At 35.7% G+C, this 20650-nt stretch overlaps 1 protein-coding gene across 4 annotated transcripts in view; it reads left to right on the top strand.

Moving 5' to 3' along the window:
- Nucleotides 1-20650, top strand: part of LOC134795411 (zinc finger homeobox protein 3) — a 140484-nt gene that overhangs the window by 77687 nt on the left and 42147 nt on the right. Inside the window, exon 5 of one of the 4 annotated variants that reach the window (XM_063767245.1) lies at nucleotides 17802-17841. The exons of 2 other annotated variants lie outside the window; for them this stretch is intronic. In XM_063767245.1, coding sequence (XP_063623315.1) covers nucleotides 17802-17833 — 32 coding nt within the window. In that variant the 3' untranslated portion in view covers nucleotides 17834-17841. Of the gene's footprint in view, nucleotides 1-6869; nucleotides 6914-17801; nucleotides 17842-20650 lie in introns of all 4 variants that reach the window. One more of the 4 variants, XM_063767246.1, reaches the window with a different exon arrangement.

Genomic DNA, 20650 nt, shown 5'->3' with positions numbered 1-20650 from the left:
TTTCTAAGGTTCAAATCAGAATCTCTAAGAAGTTTGATATGAATTAGTATGGTCGACGAGTGCTTTTATAGAGTTCGCACCATGCAATAGTTAAATAGGATATGAATCAAAATCGACATGCGTACTCGATACGCGCTTAGGGTTCTAAAGAGACTTAGCTAGACCAATAGGTCTCCTCACATTAAGAATACTAAAATCTAGAAACTTAGTTCCACCAAGTTGAACTAAAAATAAGTAAAGCCAAAATACTACTATACCCATCTATCGCTATTACAATAATCAGTTGAAAGAGAAATGGCCAATTGGCCATGTATGGAAACTGTGGCAAAATATTACAGTTTAGGTAAATGGCTTCACCACGGTTGCTGGAACACACTTTCTAGGCTTTTTAAGCTAAGTACTGACACCTAAAATCAGTTCTCGTTAATCCGATTGACAGTCTGTTTATTCATGTATACACTTTGGTATTAAAAAAAAAAAAAATTATTATAGGACATTTTTACACAAATTGACTGAGCCCCACGGTAAGCTCAAGAAAGCTTGTGTTGTGGGTACTCAGACAACGATATATATAATATATAAATACTAAAACACATAGAAAACAACCATGACTCAGGAAGAAATATCTGTATCAACATACAAATAAATGCCCTTACCAGGATTTGAACCCGGGACCATCGGCTTCATAGGCAGGGTCACTCACTAGGCCAGACCGGTCGTCATAGTGCGCGATTTTAGTATCGTGCATAGTGCGCGTATAGCATATAAGTAGGTACTAAAATAAACATTACTTATAAAAAAAATCTAGACAACGAGATGAATAATCGAATTCCCAAGAATCACCGTTAAACTCAAAGACTATAATGAATCTAAAGTGTTGCAATTTAAATGGTATACTTTTGGTTTTTTAAGCAAGTTGTGACCGTGATATAAAATATTAAATAAAAATAATTCCATGACGTTCCCGTTCATTTAAGGTGTTAATATACAAACGCAATAACCTCAACGGGTGATTTTTTGCATAATTAATTCCAGTAAAATGTGCTATTGGCACGTTCACATTGTTACTCAAAATGAGAACGTTGGAAAAAATCGTCAAGCGACAATAACAATGGTCGAGAATTTGTCATTACGGGAGTACGTGACTGTAGCCCAAACAGTGCGACTGCGCCGTGTCTCGCTTATTTTAATATCGCCCTGATATTTTAAGGTTCCGCCTAATCCAACTTATTAATGAAACATACAAAATCAGCAAGTAACCATATGTCGTATTATCGCAAATTTAAGAGTTAGACTCTTGTCGGTGTAGCTCTCTCCATTTGACTCTATCCAGGGCCGCCTCCTTGATTTCCTTATATGTACTACATTACATCTACCTTTTCTTTTATTTGTTTTATGTAGCTTATTCTCGGCTTGTCGTATTATGCTAACCGCAAATTAGAAGCCATTAATTGTTTTTAAAATAGTTGAATAAATAAAGTTTGTAGATAATTTCCAAAGCAATACACTCTTTTTCTAAAAGAATGTTCGCGATGAATCGATGCCTGATCAATATTAATCTCCTCAGAAGGAACCCACTTCATCGCCTCTGTATACATAACAAAGTTTTTATACTTTATTTTCCGTCGCGTCGCTTTTTTTTATAGTTTTTGTCGAGCAACGTGACACTGTCTGATTTTCACGTAATCTGATAAATAATAAACAGTTCCTGAAGAACCTTCGGTACTATTATCATACGGCCTTGTGGCCTGTATAAACCCGCAAAATCACGTAAACACCCGCTGATAAAAGTTTCATGATCGTTCACGTGTAACCCCTTAATGGGAAAAGTTTCTATGTCCCAGTAATTGAATTCTATTCGCAAAACAGAATTCCTTATCCTTAGAAACGTTTGAAGTTTAATTGATTACCGGACTCATAAAATTTATATTACCTTTAATGTGAAAAATAAGATGCTGCGTAGTACGCATTCTAACTTAAAACTTCCTTAAGTTCCTTATTAAATATTAAAAGAAGATACATATTTTCCTACCTTGGCGTTCTATTGGGTGTTTTACAAACATAGGTAACGATTATTATTTGACACTGGCTTTTCATCTTGACTTTTCTAGATCGTGTAGTTAGGTACCTACCTTTTCAAACAAGAAGTGTAAGACGAATTGTCAAACCGGGAAGAGATGACCATTATTATAACTTAGCATATCATTTGTGAACCTACTGCAATCGCACAAGCCTTTGAACGTAACCCTAAAAGCTTTACTTGTTCTTAACTACCGTGTCTTTCATATTGTAATTGACCTTTTTGTTTCATGTACTCGCTGCCCATAAAAGTATAAGTAGGTATTGATTGTTATTAACTCTAATACGTTTAATTAATTGTCATATATGATGGATGGGGTCCGTGCCTTATCTCAACAATAATGCACCTTGGGTCATCTTAATATGGCAAGACGTTCAACGCGAGGTTGACGACGAATGTGGCCTTCTGTTTATGGGAACGTATATTAGAATAAGCTAGATTATTCTTTATTTACATTAAGGTACGGATCGAGAGTATATTAACATTATTTACAATTCCACTGACGATTGAATATCTAATAAATATATACAATACTGTGGAATAGAAACAGAATAATAATTTAAGCACTCTTATATTTATCTATGTACTTATTTACTTATAAGTCTTGTAACATTCGATAATTGCGTTAAGGTAAAATCGTCGCGTAAAAAAAGGAAAATGCATGTTCAAAGGGCAATAAATAAGTTCAAAGAATCAGAGAAGATACATTCATAATCAGAAACATGTATTCACATATCCACCTTTAGCGCCATGACATAAGGTGAAAAACTGTGTAGGTGTTTATGACCGTTAGTGTACAATGGCCAGCGCCTAACCCCTAAGCCCGCGCATATTTCCAAGAACACTGAATTATTTCACATTCTAAATACAACTCGCCGACACAACTTTGATGTCATTTAGCGAAAACAATGGAAAGATTCGCGCGCACAGTTGCATACTAAGCGCTGCATTTTATTTAAATAAACTTATTTTTATTATGGCCGTGTCGCTAAATTCCAGGTGCTTGCTAGTAAAATTTTAATGTCTAACTAAGTGACTCATGTCTTGATAATTTGAATGGGTTCTTTACTCTCCAGCCTATTCATCAGTAGATTGTATGAATGACATTACATATTAACTGTAAGTTTATTAAATATTCATGTTATTTCTATTAGTAAATAACTACCTATTAAAACATTGGTATATACTACAATCTTGCTGAGAAGCGAGATTATTTGATACAAAGTTTTGTTCAATAAGGAAACATAGTACTCGTAGGTACGTTTAGGTGTAGGTAAGCCGTTCAACATAGCATCACAGGGAAATCAAGTAGTATCAAGACATCATCACAATTTCCTCAAATCGTCACTTTCCGTTATGAAGATGTCCATCCGATCTTCGGTCACGCTCATGTAATATCCATCTTACTTCGTTACATTCAACTTAATCCGAGCCATTTGCATTTCGCACATTGTGAGCTTTCCCGCTGTTAAACCAGGTTTGACTAGCTCTTATGCCTTTAAACATAGAGGTCTTAATTTTCGTGATCAACGATGCACCTTGGGTGAGAAGTACATGTGTAAAGAAGGTAGTTTTCGCTATCATAAAGTGATCAGAACCCCGTTCAAATACAGCTATAAATCAGCCTGGGACTTTCCCTGGTCGTTATCATTCTCCACGCCTCGCCATGGCTTCTGATATTTTGCCAGCTTTTTGTACGCAGTTATATATGTAATGTAATGACTAGCTGTCATATTCCGCAAAACTATCAAGCGTGGCTGTGAATCTTAAATGGTGCCAACACCGTTTAAACGTTACGAGCTGACAATTGCTGGTTTTCTAATATTGTTGACACTTTGTTAACCTCTCTGCTGTAAAATTTGTAGTAAAACTCGAAATAACAACATCATTATTAGGTTTCTAAGGTTTAAAACGCTATTGTCTTATGTTGAATCTCATTTAATAGTGTCTAGTTACAGTCAGCAAAATAAAGCGCAATATTGATAATGTATTTTTTTTTTTCAATCTGACTGTTCTTTTCTTTTGGCTGTTTCTCAATCTCATATTAGTTAGATAGATACATTTTTTAGATTTTGAATAATGTACCGGAACAAAATAGAAAACCTAAAGTAGTTTCAACTTTTGTATCAGCAAAATTAACTTCAGCAAAAATGACGATTCTAAATGCAGAAATATCTATAATTAAACATTAAAACGACTCGTATGTAGGTTTTTAGAGAAGTTAATTGGTATGCATGAGGCGAGGTTGCGAACAAAAGGCATTATAGCATCCTGTTCCCGACACCAGCTCTTATTATTATCTTAATGATAAAAATTTATAGCTCCTTAAATTCGCCGTGACGTAAATATTAATATGTAATACCTATATATTTTTTTGTTATTGCGAATTATCCGTACAATGTTTTTAGTTTCGCAATGCCCGTTTTTTAAGCGGGCGGTTGTTTTATACGATCAAATGCATGAAAATGCGCTTCCGCTGCATTTACTGTGTAAAACAATATATGTTATTTTATTATTTTATTTTATTAGATTATCTAATGTAAAATGTAATTTTTCCTGCATTCTGTTGATCGCATGCGTTCAACGCTGCGTTTATCGCATAAAACAACCCCGCGCTTAAAGGGTTCCTCCCTTACCTATAGGTTTGCTATAGGTATACGTCAAGTGGGAATACTTACATATTTTCCCTTAAATCCTTCTCTGGAGACAACTGGATTGGTAGATTCAAAACGAATAGGGGTCTACATTGACCATTTTTTGATGAAATGAATATTTTCGAAAACAATCGCATTGGAAGGAAAAATAATTTAAACTAAGAGGATTTGTATCATTATAAATATTACTTTTGACACCTACGAACATGATCAATTTCCTCAAATTCAACTGAAGGATATAATTTACAAGGACACCTGTTTAAATTACTAGTATATTTTAATTCTCTGTAGGTATATGTCGGCGGCCGATCGTAAGATCACCAGATCGTGAAATTCCTAGACATGAAATAGGACCGTGAAATTTTTTGTCTCGTTCCCTGAGTCGACGGAGCCTCGCTACGTGGCGAGGCTCCTATTTCTAAATAGTTTGCACTTCGGGCATCTGAAGCAAACTAAACGAACCTACCCTACCTATCTATTGGACAGTATTGGTTTAATGTAACACCAATTAATGTAACTCACTATTACTATGTAACACCAATGTAACAACCATGGATGCAATAAATAAATTATGAATTATGAATGTGACTACCGTCAAAACATTACACAGGAACATTACGGTCAGCCTGATCTTACTATCGGTCACCGACATATACCTACCTAGGTATGTATACAACAACGCAAAATAGGTTTTATACGTACAGTCAGCTAAATTATTAGCTTAGCACCCCTGCATACGTAAAGCCACGTACTGTTAAAGCAATTGAACAAAAATAAGTTTTTGGCAAAAATTTCATTTTTGGTACAAGCTTTTGCGTTTGGTAGCGCTGACTGTACTTTTCTTACGACAGACAACTAATACTCATCGAGACAATTCTAAAAACCCCTAACACAATTAGGTTGCGCTGTTTCATCACAGAGTTCCTATGGCCACCTCCTGTCTCCATCATCAGATCAGCTCGATGGTACTATAATATTGCATTGTCATCCGATTTATACATGCATGCAAAATTTCAGCCCAATCGGAAACCGGGAAGTGGATCAAATTTAACTTGCAAGATTTGATTACAGACAGACAACGGTCAGGTGAAACTAAATAAAAGCTTGTAAAAAACTGGTCGTTACTGTTTAGTTAGATGTCAACGCATAATATGATTACTTTGATTGCCGTTACATACTAATCAAATCAACTATAAAAGGATAATAACTTAATTGTCAAGAAAAAGTAAAACGGTTCTTGCCATATCGGAGTATAGGTAGTCATTTCATACAATCTGAGGTCACATAAAAGGTTTTATGATAAGTATGTTACATTGTAAAACATTTATTCACACCTTGGTACATTTGATATCTTTACGGCCTGATTCGAGCTTTAAGTTAGGTACGTCAAAAATTTGCTGAAGGTACGAAATGTGCTCAAAATACATATGAAAAAAAAAGAAATGAAAGATATGATGCTGGTAAAAGATCCATGGTAAAAGTTCGAATCACACCGGTAAGAAATTCCTACTATATATATACTCTGTATCTTTAGGTATTTAAATAAAAATAAACAAAATCTACCCTCAAATGACTCCTGAAGACAGTTGAGGGTAGATGAAAACATTACATGATAAAATAATGTAGGTTAAAGTCAGTTCGTTCAGTGTCTGATCCAGGCGGTTTTGTATTTGGTTGGTTAACCAATAAATGTTATAACTACCCGAAAATGTACAAATTGTATGTTTACTTTTTTTACATACCTATATATAAAGACTATAGCTGATGCCCGCTACTTCATCTTAAAATAAGTGTAGTTAAATGACGAAATCGAAAAAAAAAATACTTATTTACCTATTATGCTTACGTTACGTTTACCCATATTAAATTATTGCTTTCTAGTATTAAAGGTATCTGACCTAAACAGCAAAGCGAGAGACAGACGCACGTAGTAAAACTTTCAGAGTATAAGTTGACATTTTTTAAAGTGACCGTTTAAGAATATGAGAGCTCATAGTTAATAAATTTCAACTATACCTACGTTGTTAACTACGGAACTCTAAATATCAATTTGTCATTTATGACGATTAAATAAATGCGTTATTAATAGACAAAAGCGCCATTTCATTGCTCAAATTCCACTTTTTCTGTTTCAGGTAAGTTAACGAGCTGATATCCTTTTACACCTACACTAAATAAGGTAAGTATTAAAATAATGGCCTATCTTGTATTGAATTTCGCTTCGGTTACGACCTAATAATTTTACAGTCAAGTGAACTCGAAGCCTATTAAGAATACTATAAATTAAAGCAGGTGGCGTGTGTTTTGACATTTTCAAGTATTTTAAATAAAAATGAGCCTAATTAAATGACCATTGTTCAATAATTCATGTAATTTAATATCGAACTTAAGGTATGCTATCAATGACATTAATTTGCTGGTTGCAAAGCTATAATAATAGGTTTTTAAATGCCATGTTCTACAATCATAAGTAAATTGTAGATACTACATACGATTTTGAGTCATATTTAGTAGGTACCTATTTCTCAATATCAATTTGGACGATGTACGAGTATGATAGAGCTGTTTCCCACTGACGTCCAATTCTGTTTGCGGGATCCTACATGCATACTACAGAAAACTGGATCCTTCAAAAAACCGTACCCGCAAAAAACTGGACGTCAGTGGGAAACAGCTCTTAGACGAATGTTAATTTTCAATTCAAAGGCTCCTCGGCTATCCATCAATTGTTTAAGTCCTGCACTATACATACTTGTGTATATTTACAAACGCTAAACATCACAAACCTAATTTGCATATTCCAAAAGCAACTGTAATTCATTCCTTATATTTTATTTACCTCGCAGTTTGAATCTGCATTTAAGGCGGTCGTCCAGGCATGTCCCTTCGATTTTTATGCAAATGTTTCGCGATGCTGAGATGGAATGTCCATCACTCGGTTTCTATAGTTTCCTTTGTTTTAGTATATAATTTGAATTTCTCTTACGCCAGAGACATGTGCCAAGATGTTTAAGGATGATGACAAATTCTAAAGGGACGTGTTTTTCACCTTATGACCATGGGTGATTTATTTTTAAATAAAGAGTTATGTGTTATATTTAGAGGTAGAAAACAGACGGTCTCAATATCGCTAAAACGGTATTAGGTATTTCGACACAACCTTTAGTTAGGATTATTCTCTCGTAAACTTAAAAAAAAATTCTCTCAATTAGAGGTTCAGGGGATTAAAAATTCCAAATAATTAAAGACTGATGATGACTGATGAGACGAATTCTTATGAAAAAAGTATTTCATTGCAAGACAAGCGGTCAGTCAAATTATTTATATACCTACCTATTAGGTATACATATTCTGGCCATGAAAGTAATGGGGTCCCTTTGTTTCCCATAAAGTTTTAAGTCATAATGTATTGTTTGTCATATTTTCGTTAGTCATAAAACTGAAACCGTTAACTTTCAGGATTTTCGTAAGGTTATTCTATAGATAGGTTAGGTTAGATTATGTTTGTTTTATGGCAATCCTGAAAAGTTACGCGTTTCTGAGAAAAACCAATTATGACTAAGGAAAATTCGGACAAACAATATATTATGACTTAAAACTATTTGGGAAACAATAGAGACCCGAAAGTAATACATGCACCCAAGCGCGTGTGACCTCATTGTACACATATGTATTAGGTACACATGTGTAGACGGTGCTTTAAGTCTTAAAAATAAGACTATCTCTTGGTTGCAAGTTGAGAATTGATTCAGATTAAGGCTTTGTCAACTTACGTAAATACAGGATCGTCCTCCGTTTTTGAAATGGACATTCAAAGCATTTGGTTCTTATTTTATTGATGACAAAACTGTTAAAATCTATATGAAATCTTGGTACAAAACATAAATATTGGTGGCAAATTTTAAAACTTATTAGAAATCTCTAGCTCGTTTTTTGCTTATAAGTTTATTTATACTATCAAAACAACTTTCCATAGTTTTCAACTTTTCATACACAAATTTTTGTCCCGTTTCTCATAAAAATTCTTGTACGGTCCCAAGTAACATACCTACTCAAATAGTCATAAGTATGTAGTAACATGTCCCGTTATTGAAAGCGTTTTCCTCCAAACTCCAGTTGTATAATCAACGCTTTTCTCGCGTATTTTTATTGATTCTCCCCCGCCTCCCACTGCAAGGAAGCTGGAAGCTACCTCCTACTGCGCATTCATAATCGTATCGGCACACACGGCACACACCACAAACCAAACGACACTTTAATACCTACCCCATAAGAATCATTTTCTATTAGAACCCCCTGAAAGAACAGAACAGAATCGTGCGTTACCAGCTATGAGACATTAAGCATCATATAAATTACATTAGCATATAAATAAAGTATTTTTGTTGTTGGTCTGGACGCAGTGTTCGGGTTTTTTACGATGCACGGTAAGCCGCGACATTTTTGTTTTCTTTTTTAGATATATACAAGACCAAAACGACTGCGAGCAAATATCATATATTATCATCGATGCACATTTATGACTATCCAAAGTAATAAATAAACCAAAAGGAATTGAAATTAATTAAGTTAGTAAGTACTTACTTAAATTATAATTGCAGAATCTCGAGTACCTATGTGTACCTACTTAGATTATAGCAAAACCTTCGCAGCAGCAACTTCAGCATTTGCAGAACCTTCGTCAATTAGGTAAACTAAATTGTTATGAAATCCTACTACTATTTTACTGCTTCCCACGTAAGTACGTTACTATAAACTGTCTATAATGTGAAATGTATATTTACCAATTATCTACTAAAAAAACTTCCTTTTCCAATAAACAATTGAGGCACATTAAAGAAGCATATAGCTTGTACTAGCGTCCGTATAGGTAGGTAGGTAGCCGATGTTTCCAGGATAAACGGGACAAACGAAGATGGGGTGCGGCGACGGAAGATAAGGAGGACACTTTGTAAAGCGTAATTATTTCACAGAGAAGACAAAACTAGACATTTCCCCTAAGAAGTTAGCAATCTGTTTTTCGTTACTCATTCAAATCCTTTATAACATTACGTAGCACAAGTAAAGGAAGGAAATTCCACGTAATACTCTATCTTTATTATTCTCTAAGAAAAATTTATTTGTATTGAGGAAAATTATTTATTTCTTTTTCCGAATCAAATTGACAATTCAACTATGAGACACGTGTAACATCCCACCCTAACAAATCCATTCCCATGGGCATAACGCTCAATCATTGACATTTTTTCATTTTCCTCCCAAACGAAACTCGAGTTTTCCTTACGTTCCTTTACATATACATATGAAAGGCATTAAGCATGTCGGGGAACACATTGTGTCTTGAATACTAAGGCAAGAAAAATTACGGGAGAGATAATATCTTGCGGGATCGGGATCGAAACATGTTCGCCGCATAATTCGGGCCGGAGCGACACGTAGACAAATGAAGGCAGTAGACCTTACGTCGGCCGTAACGCGGGCCGTGATTGAAAGCCGGGTAACGCCCGTCCTTTATAAGGGTTCGTAGATCTTTTGATTGACAAACTGCGCGACAACCCAGGAACTATTTTAAATCAAGATTTACTCCGCGCTTGCGGCGAAGTTCGCATCATTACGAATCAAGATGAAGGGTACGCGGAAAAATTGCCTAGGCAAGAACAAATCAAAAATATATGCACCCTTCCTCCCTACGTGACGTGGTTCTCAAAAGGCGATTTACATGAGTACCGTCACCTCGTCGCGTGCTACGATTTTTTATGTAAATCATACTATTTAGATATGCCACTAGACATTTCTCTTTACCCGCCCGCGGAACCTTCAAATGAACTCGATTTTTAAGCGACTCCGAAAAATGGGGTCGGTTCGACGGCACGCTCCGCGACGCGCTGCCAAACACACACAGTTTTAACCGATCTCCATCGTGATCTTGCAGTAACAAAGGTAAATAAATATAAAAAAAACATATTTGTTGCCAATATACTTTCAAAGATTTGTTCTTATCGCAGAATAATGAAGTATTTGATTTAGCACTGTGTGTGTGAGTTTAAGGAGAAGGAAGTGCATTAGTGTTTTATTTAATATGTAAAATTAGTATACCTATACCTATAAAGCGCATTAGACAACTTTGGCATCATATAAGTAAGACAACCATAATATTTTTATATTTTATTAAGGACATCGAAACATGTTTCTTTAGGTATACATATACGGTTAATTCAAAAGTTAAGGTACTAAGCTAATAAAAATACCAATTTAACTACTTTAGACTCCAAAACAAAGCTTACCGAGTTATTTCACCTTAAAATAACATTTAACCTAAACTAAACACAAAGAAACACCCCTTCGGAAACCTATTTACTTCCCGAATCCCAGCATTACTGCTCTGCCACCTGTACTAATACGTTTTGAAATCACGTAGCAATGTACCTTTATTTATATTAGGAAGCTGAGAGTAATGCCCCCTCCCACCCCACGTCACCCCCTTATTCCCTCATAAAGCCTCCTTATCTAGGATTTCGAGCCCATTTCATTTGAATGTGCGCCAGATACGTTAGTTTTATTTATTCGTATTATACATTATTACTTATAAATAATACAGTTTATATATGTGTCGTAAATCCAGTGACGTTTTGATGAGGCGCTACTAGATGTAAAGGTTGGTTTGTGCGTTAGGACTTACAATTTTATAAAGCTAATTTATTAAATATTTTTTAATGAAATCTATTCAGTAAATTAATAAATAAATAAAACAAAAAGCGTTTATTTTCAGACAATTTATAAGTCCATAGCATTGTTAGTAGGTACTTAAAAAACAAAAATTAAAACTAAAACTAACTTTATTAATACTAAAAACTAAGGTACTAAAACTAAAATGAATAAGACATGAATTTACATTTCGAGTAAGATCATTGTATCGTTCGTTAATAATAGTTTACTTACCTATTCAATAATATATATATTTTTATTAAATAATGTATTATGTTTTGTACAATTCAAAACAACTTTTCAATTAAACCTAGCCGCCCGCCCAAAGCCTTTCCTACACTGTACATAAACATTTTCCTTTGTCGTCCGCCCCATTATTATTGCATCTCGCAATTCAGTCTCAACAAGCCTTAAGGAAAACGCGCACATACAAACATAAGACAACATTTTCATTACATAACACACCTACACTAATCACCACGCCCACCCTGCCTTAATGAAGCGACGATGAGCGGTAATTACACCCAGTACGCCTGCGCGCCACGCCCAGCCGCGCAGCCTCCCCCCACCCTGCTTAATTACTGGGATATCACCCCTTAATGTAAGGGGTGCTAAGCGTGTGTGGCTGAAAGGGGCTGAAATTTATATGGGGAAGTGGGAGTCATATAAGGAAAGGCTCGTGTGTGTACAGTTTCACCTTATTGTTGATTCTAATTATGTGTAAAAAATATTTGTGATGTGCTGTTATTTCATGTAAATAATTGAAAAGCTATCTTACTGCCTGTGCCTTTGTACAAGTACCTATTTACTATAGCGGTGTAGTGTATGTGAATTCTCACATAAGATAACGTACTTACTTGAATTGAGCCCTTTATAATTTAAAATTCTCCACCATACCCACAGTTCACTATGTATAATACAACCACAAACGTAATAAGTATATTTGTTTATAGGATATAATGTTTTACGAGTACAAACCCGGTTATCTTATCTAGTTATATTCAAACGTTGTCAGGATAATTTAATTGAAACAGAAGCTGAAAGTTGGAAGAAGTATATAAATTCACCTTACATTTTGGTGCACTTCCAAGTCAGTCTAAACCCCCGTTTCCACTAAACCTTAAAGTCTTTGCAGCGTAAACAAACGAAAGGAATAGAAACAAACAATAATTCACACGTAAAACCAATGTAGTGAAAAATGAGGAAGCTCCGAAACGTGAGACGCGTGCCGAGCGCGCGCCCTAACAAATGACCACATTTGCTTCGCGTGTGCCGAACGGTATACAGCCAATGTAATTATGAAAAAGTCTGAAATATACATGAGTTAAACCAGCTTTATGTATACAGAAATGTATCTCCCATTTCTGAAAGGAACACATTTTTGCGCATGAGGTACTTTCTACGCGTTTTTGCCTGTTTGTGTACCTATATTTAATGCTTCCGTGTCCTATGGCGTACCGTACCTAACTAGTAGAAAAAAAAGTCAAATACGATCTTTAATCTGTCTTTATTCTTATTTAAGTAACATCTAAACAATTAGTTGGGTATATTTGTAGTAACCACCTGTGCAGCTTAATCCTTTGTAATAAAGCGAAAAATGTAAACATACTCTTTGACGTTGACTGTACAGTACGTAAACACTTTCCAAGTTTAGTTAGTTGGTAATATTCATTTTAGCGATCAACCCTAAAAAGGACATAGCTGTCATGTTATCTTGTTTTACATATATAGTCTTACTAACATTTTAAATGTTTACAAGCTTATTTTCTGCCGATTTCTGACATCATGTCGTGATTAAAATAATATGTTGCTAGAATTACATATATATCAATAAAAACACCGAATATACAACTACAACGGCGTTTTTAACATAGATTGAGCTATTACTCCCTCAAACATAGCCCGGTATATGCAAATGGCCCCCAAATTACAACAGAGATAGCTATGTGCGCGGCTCACACGTCCCGTATTTACATATGAGTAATAGCCAACCCTCATTTCAAATGCACGCGAGCACTCTTACCTTATTCGAAGTTTTCAGGCTCTTTGCCTAGTCAAATTGGTAAAGTCGCTTTGTATAGGTGCACATTAAAAGTTGGAGCGCCGTGGAAATTGAGAATCCGTTCGTATTGACGGTGTGGAGGTGCCTTAATGCTGAATGGAATTGATTTTGGGAACTGACTGGGATTATATTGAAATATTAGGTACGAACTTTACTTATGGTCGAAATCAACTCTAATAAGTGTTACAAGTACCTGAGAGCACGGTAGTATTCGCACCAAGTCACCAAATATATAATTAACTTTTTGAACAATTTAAGGGCGTGGTATAATGTAATTTACGGCCAGCTTTTTTCCATGCTTTTGTAATTAAGGGTTTATTTTCAAATCTGTCTTTAGTAGATATCCAGTCTGACAGTAAAAACCATAAAAGAAACCCGATATATAACGTGTATAACTAACAAATCAGGATGTAGTTGACAAATACATTTTGTATCCCGAAGCACCAACAAAGACTCCAAATTCAATATAAATTTCATTTTACGCCCCAACTATCACGTACGGGCATACAGAATACGTTCGCGGCAGAGCGTCCGCTGTCAAATTTTAATTTCTCTCTCAAATATTTACCCAAGGAAAAAGGATTCCCCGGCGGGCCTCGGTCTAATAAGTTTTCCATAAGAGCGAGGGAGGCAAGAAGGCAAGAAGGGGGCAAGAAAGAAGGCAAGATGAGGCAAGAAAGCTCTTATTGTGTTTGCCGAAGCTGGCGCATCCGGGCGCATACCTAACAAGATGAATATACCGCCACCCCTTTCGGACCGCCCCTACTACGATCAGATAGTGCACTGAAATTGCATTGTCGAATACTAATTCCGTTTTGCTGACCATCGGGATGGTGACAGTGGATTTACAACTGTCTAGGTATTATAACACACAATTATTTGACTGAAACCATCGGCTAAGTATTTTTATCACAGTTTATATGCACTTATCATAAATCTTAACATCCTTAGCACAATTACAACGGGCTATACGACTAGTTAAATACCTATATTCAATGGGTTAGGAGATGATGAAGTATTTAAGCCATTAAAAAAAATATTGAAAAATATTAACAAATTACATATAAACTTGCAATATATTCCACCCCGACCCCGTTACTATGCAATAATTACATGTATATTTGTAGCTATGTAGGTAATGTAACAAATATCAAATCTATATAAGTTGAGCTCATGAATGTATTATTAGGAATTTCAATTGAAATTTTCGACGGTACCTGTCTGCCGCCGGAGGTGTCATGCCCCCCGTCAAATCATGCAATATGAGTTAGCGCCAGACGCCAAACGTGTGTTGGTCTTATGCGAGCTACGAGTACGTAGCTATGCCATAGCACGCCATAGTATCAGAACTGAACACAGTAATCCATTTTTGAATGTGTAGAAAATTACGTTTCACGTTCTAATATCAATGCCTGCTTGTCGAAGCTTTCAGGCTAGTTAGACGAACAAATATCCAAACATACAAACTTTGCTATTTATAATAATTATAGTATGATCTGTAAGTATATAGGATATTTATTCTGACTTATTTAATAAAACCCTACTGTACCACACATCACAAGTAACCCTCATTTTTCTAAGCGCTAAAAATATTTACTTTCGTAAAACTATTATTTATTTGTACAAAAATGAAGTATTCACTCCAATGTCAGCTCAATTCTAAAACGATTTGCTGACGTCATTTCGAACGTAAACAGGGTATGTTTAGGTTAGCTACGTCACAGCTCGATATACTAGCAATAATGTGGAGCCAGGAGACCCGCGACCCCGCGAGTAAAACTAGCAATAAAGGGTAAGAGCATTGGTAGTAGTACCTATCATACCTTCGAGTATATACCTATGCTACGGGAAGTTTTTTTAAGTAAGTTCCTCACTAAAATAGTGTTTCTTTTGAAACGGCACTTAGCCTTTTTATTTTAAATAAATTAATCTATGAAAATTAAGATTACGGAATTTCTTACGTTGTTATACCCAGTAAAACCTCGAAAGATTTATAAATTATTTAACCGCGTGTAACGCGTGTTTGCTTTCTGTAAGCCGCATTGATAGTCGTTTGTGACTTGTGAGTTATTTTTTCAGAATCAACAAAAGCTACTTACCACCTGTGTACGTCTGAAAAAGATTTATTGTGCCTGGGTTAGAATGTAGCTTAATTAAATATTTAAATCACTATTTTTTTTTATCTGTTGAGGTCACGTAGGGTAGTTAGAAAATGATACACAGCACCTGCATAAAGGTACTCTCCGTAACAACCTCGTAACACTTTCATCATCACAAACAGGTGCGACTAAAAATAGTTGTTACATCCCTTGTGCGTAACAGCGCTGTAGTTGACAGGTTCTATAGAACTTGTTTATAATCCCCGCTGGTTCCGTGGCCTGACCTTGTGCGCCCTTCAGTCGCAGCCGTTCCGCCGACTTACTTATATTCCGAGTCAGTAAATATATAAAGACATGACGTAGGACTTGAGAATAATAAGAAAATGCAACTGCATGGGAAGTGCAACCCGGAAGTTGTTTTAGATTACCTCGTGAAATATTTTTGAAGTAATGCTCTCGCAAAGACAGTTTAACATCAGATAATAAGTAACAGGTGTGTCAATGATGAGAAAAATCTTAACTCGCATTTTTGCTTTACCGGTTAGATTGTGAACCTATTATTCACTTCTTATAGACGAGCTGTAGCTTTCTGACTGATGAAGATGGTGTCAAGCACTCAGCTCGTTTGCAAAACACAGCCATAACTAAACCGAGGGCTACCCTGGCTATAACTCGCAGGCCTTTTTTAAAGTCCTGAGCTCGGTATCACCCGCTTTGAAACGGCCATACGCCGACGCAAATATAAAAGGCTCACGTCCTTCGCCGTTGTCGCCGCGACCAAATCGGTCCAATATCGCTTTTTCCGTTCGATTATTTCAGCGCGTTAATGTTTTTATTTAAGCGGTATTGAGCGGTGTCGGCGTCGCCGCTGGCCCTAATTTATTGCAGGTCGACGCGTTCGCGGCGCGTGTTTTTGACGCGGCAAAAACGCGATGCTTGGCGCGCCCGCGCAACGCCCGCGGGTTTTTCGCCGCGTAGCGCTTTAATTACGACGAGTTAGGCCTGCCGCGCACTAAGTAGCCTCGGAAGGCTATGGGATTGGGTTGCCTTAAATTCTATATCCAACGATGTTTGATCATAGGCTGCGGTGTCCGCTTAAGATTAGCATGTCATACGTTTGTTCTATAAAATATTGGCAGCTAAGGCTAGTAGGTAACAATAGAGAACAGAACGTAAAGACTGTGTTATAATAAATATTATAGTCTGCTCTTTCAGGTAGGTAAATAAAATAACGTTAAAAAAACCCTGTCTCGGTTATTAATTAAGAATGTTTTAAAACACAACTTTAAGGATGCAACATTTATGAAAGTATCCACTTTTTTATCCTTTTTTTTATTTCCTTTACATTGCCCTGCTTCATTTTTATCCGTCAGTTTTGTTTATAGCACTAATTAAACGTGTAATATCAACATTAAGATTATGATTAATTTAAACAAAAATCGCAGTAAATATTAGGTATAACATTGGGGTTATTTTTAACCCTAATATCCCTGATTTGCCACGAATTTGTTCCCTTCAAAATCTCGATGATTTAAAAGATAACTGCTTAGCTAAATCTTTTTTTAGAATGTATGATGATTGGATGGCACGTGTGCCCGAGCCCTAAGAGAGCCTCTTTTACACTTGGGTATGCAGCGCCAAGCTGACTTATATTGCCGTATTTCCATGCTTCGAAAATACTTTCAGCCAATTTACTTTATGAATAATAAGAGAAAAATTGATTAGTTTGCCAACAAATTTATCACAAACTCATGTATTATAAATCACTTAGTAATTGGAAAAGTTGATTCAAATAGAAACGGGGCGGATTAATTTTCCGTAGGTACCTACTTAACTAGAAGAGACTGATTTATTGAAAAGTAATGCGAAAGTGAAACAAACGAGGAGCGTATTTCACGCACGTACCCGTTTTATTCTTTGGAAAAATATAAATCTTGTGAGCAATATTAAGTGGAGAAAGGGAGTATCTTTTATTTGTTGTCTCGTATCATAAACAGTGAGTGTGTAGACGTCGGCATGTTGGAGAGGCCCCCGCTGACCGGCCGGGAAACATACATTTTTAACGTCCCACCCCCGGGTGAGAAGGGAGAAAATTACAAAAGAAAACAGCCTTAATTTCCAATGTCATCTCCGTTTCGTCTAATCCGCTTATCGTTTTATATTTCGGCTTTTGAATTTTCATTTATTTTTGTTTGTTTAAGGAAAAGGAACGCTGAGTGGTCTCCTGGGTTGACTCGATTTGTGAGTTCTTTTTAGAAGTAAATAACTTTCGCGTATTGACCGTAAACCGATGATTTTACAAATGCAAGATTATTTCGTCAAAGTTTGAAAAAAACTTTAGTTTATTCAAATGTTTTTAATAATTCTGCTACATTTATTGAAATTTTACACCTACTTTTCATTACACTTTCAGTATTTAATCATTCCTATTAGAGAACTGAACGTAGTACTCTAAAGATTTTCTTCTAATCAAATTAAATAAAAAATACTTCTTCGGGCACCTAAAACCTCATTATTAGTCGGAGCTAGATGAAAAGACAAATAAAGTAGACAAATAAACAGGGACAAATGCTGATACTTACACACATTCCGCATCCCGATCTCACTTCTTTCTTATTGGATGCAGATTCAGCACACAATAGTACGTCAGATGTGGACGCGCATTAATCAGGAGCCCAACCACCATAATTCAATCACTACCTGCCGTTCGAAGGGTAAAGGCACGAAGAACTGACCGTCTTCATACACAGTTACTGCGTTGTTCGATTGGGCGAAGGTATGGGCATCGGGCAGGCTGCTTTATATCTGTAAGGATGACCAGCATGGAAGATGATAATGTGCAGGCTATACAATGGATGCGGCAGTATGACTGTGGTTTTAACATATTTGTGGTTGTTTATATTTTAAATATTAATATCATTCTAATTTTCATATTAAATTTACTTGTTTTTGTCATTTACGATAAACAATAAATATTTATGTACCTATGGTTAGGTAAATATAAATTATCAAAAATATTATTCATTCGATTTGCGGTATTTAAAAAGAATTAGGTTTTTTATAAGTACATACATGTGTAATGTGTAAGTTGAGACACTATTAGGTATTCAAAATGTAGTTTAATAAGATGCCATATCCACCGATATGTCTGCGGATGCGACTTCATATTTTACATAGAATGCGTACTGTCAATACAGCAGACCTCAATCACGGACAAGGCCAGCATTTGCAAATTAAACGCGATACCATCGCAGTACCACTAATAGGCACTTTTACCCTTTCTCACGTCAAGAATCATTTATAATTTTTGTTAATAAAAAGTGTTATTGTTCTAGACATATTGAGATATTCGAGACGTTGTATAATTTTCGACATAATTTTTTAACAATATTTATTCATTTTGGACGATAATACTGTTTGTCAATTACCTAAAATCGTTTGTTAATTATAAATAATATTGGTATTCGATTTAATCAGATATGGCTGTAAATTTACTAGTGTAACTAAAATTAGGAATTGTTGTTGTCTGTCCTAGGGCACCCCTGAGGTGCAAAGGGCCTCCACAAAATCCTTCCACGCCTTTTTATCTTGAGCAACCATCTTGGACTCGTTCCAGCTCAGTCCTAGGACTAGGAAATTAGGAATAGGTAGTCTAAATAATATTTATTAAAAATTACGTGTTAAATAATTGTTAATGATTTGCCTATACAGCTTACTATATTTACTTACTGAGTACCTACATTAATAAATGGACCGGATAATGACCAGGTTGTGTGTAAAGCCCACATGAGTAACGTGTTATGATAACATCTCGGCATTAGCGTAACGAATCGCAGTTCGAATCTTTATGCCTATCCCTGCTTATGTTCATAAGTTTAATGCTAACTACGTAACCACCATCAAATAAGGGCTTACTATAAAGTTGATCTTAACGCGTCAGTGAGATACGGCAACTCGTATAGCGTAGTCTTATTTGAAGTTATCCTTATTGTTATGTCGTAGTAGATATTATATCAAGCAAACCTAAACAATACAAAAAAATATAAATCCTTCAAACTAATACTTTAATGGGTTTGAAATGTTAGAATTTGTATAAAACACGACGTATCCTTAATCCCAAACAGTTAAATCTAAAGTCGGTCCAGCCAAGGGTTCATTTAATGACTAAAAGACCGTACAAAAATGTAAATTAGTCATATATTATGTGAGACTGTTCCGGGAACCGCATTAGACGCCATTAATTGAGCTAAACCAATAGAGACGACATCAGGACACGTGTAGCCCTCCGTTACTAAAAACTTAAAAAGCGGACTTGTGCTTGGCCGACGTATTCTAAATATTTCTTTGGGCCGCCGGGCCTCACTCTTTAATTGTTGTTTTTGCCCGGATTCCGTTTTTTGTGATTGATTCAGCATCAGCATGCAGTTGTCATTGTGTTCCTTCAGGTTTTGATCATATTTTTTTCTCCGACCGTCCAATTGTTTGTATGTTTTAAGGAACTGTTTCTTCTTTTTTAAACTCAACGGCATGGTAATGCGAGATCTTTAAATAATCAGATGAATTTCAAATGTGATGCATGGATACTGTTTAAAATTGTACATTCATAAAGCATATGCATTTATAAGATGTATTGACGAATAAATTGACTGACTGGAGGACGGACGGGTGGCTGGGAGGAACGGTTTAAACAAAGAAGGATAAATAAACGTTAAAGAATTTTAATAAATGTGTGAAGCACTAGGCGGGCCTACCTGAGCTCAGAGAGACTTCAGGCAAACGTGACAAGGAAGCGATGCTATCACGTCTGAGAACACGATTTTGGTTTTCAATTAAAGTTAAGTAACTAGTGAATTTTTGCACCATCAAATTTTGTTTAAGGTAGCACTATTGAAAACATTACCTTTCTATGTAGTAACTAACTATGAGTTACTCTTGAAAAATGTAATGGATATTCAAAGTGGGTTTTATTTAATTTATTTCAATTGGTCTCGTAAAATTAAAAGTATTTATGTATGTAGAGAAGTATTATATGGATAGAGACAGAGTCAGA

This window comes from Cydia splendana, chromosome 12 (assembly GCF_910591565.1).
Source record: "Cydia splendana chromosome 12, ilCydSple1.2, whole genome shotgun sequence".
Taxonomy (NCBI): Eukaryota; Metazoa; Arthropoda; class Insecta; order Lepidoptera; family Tortricidae; genus Cydia; species Cydia splendana.
Note: the sequence above shows the minus strand (reverse complement) of the source record. Positions and strands in the feature narration are given on the sequence as shown.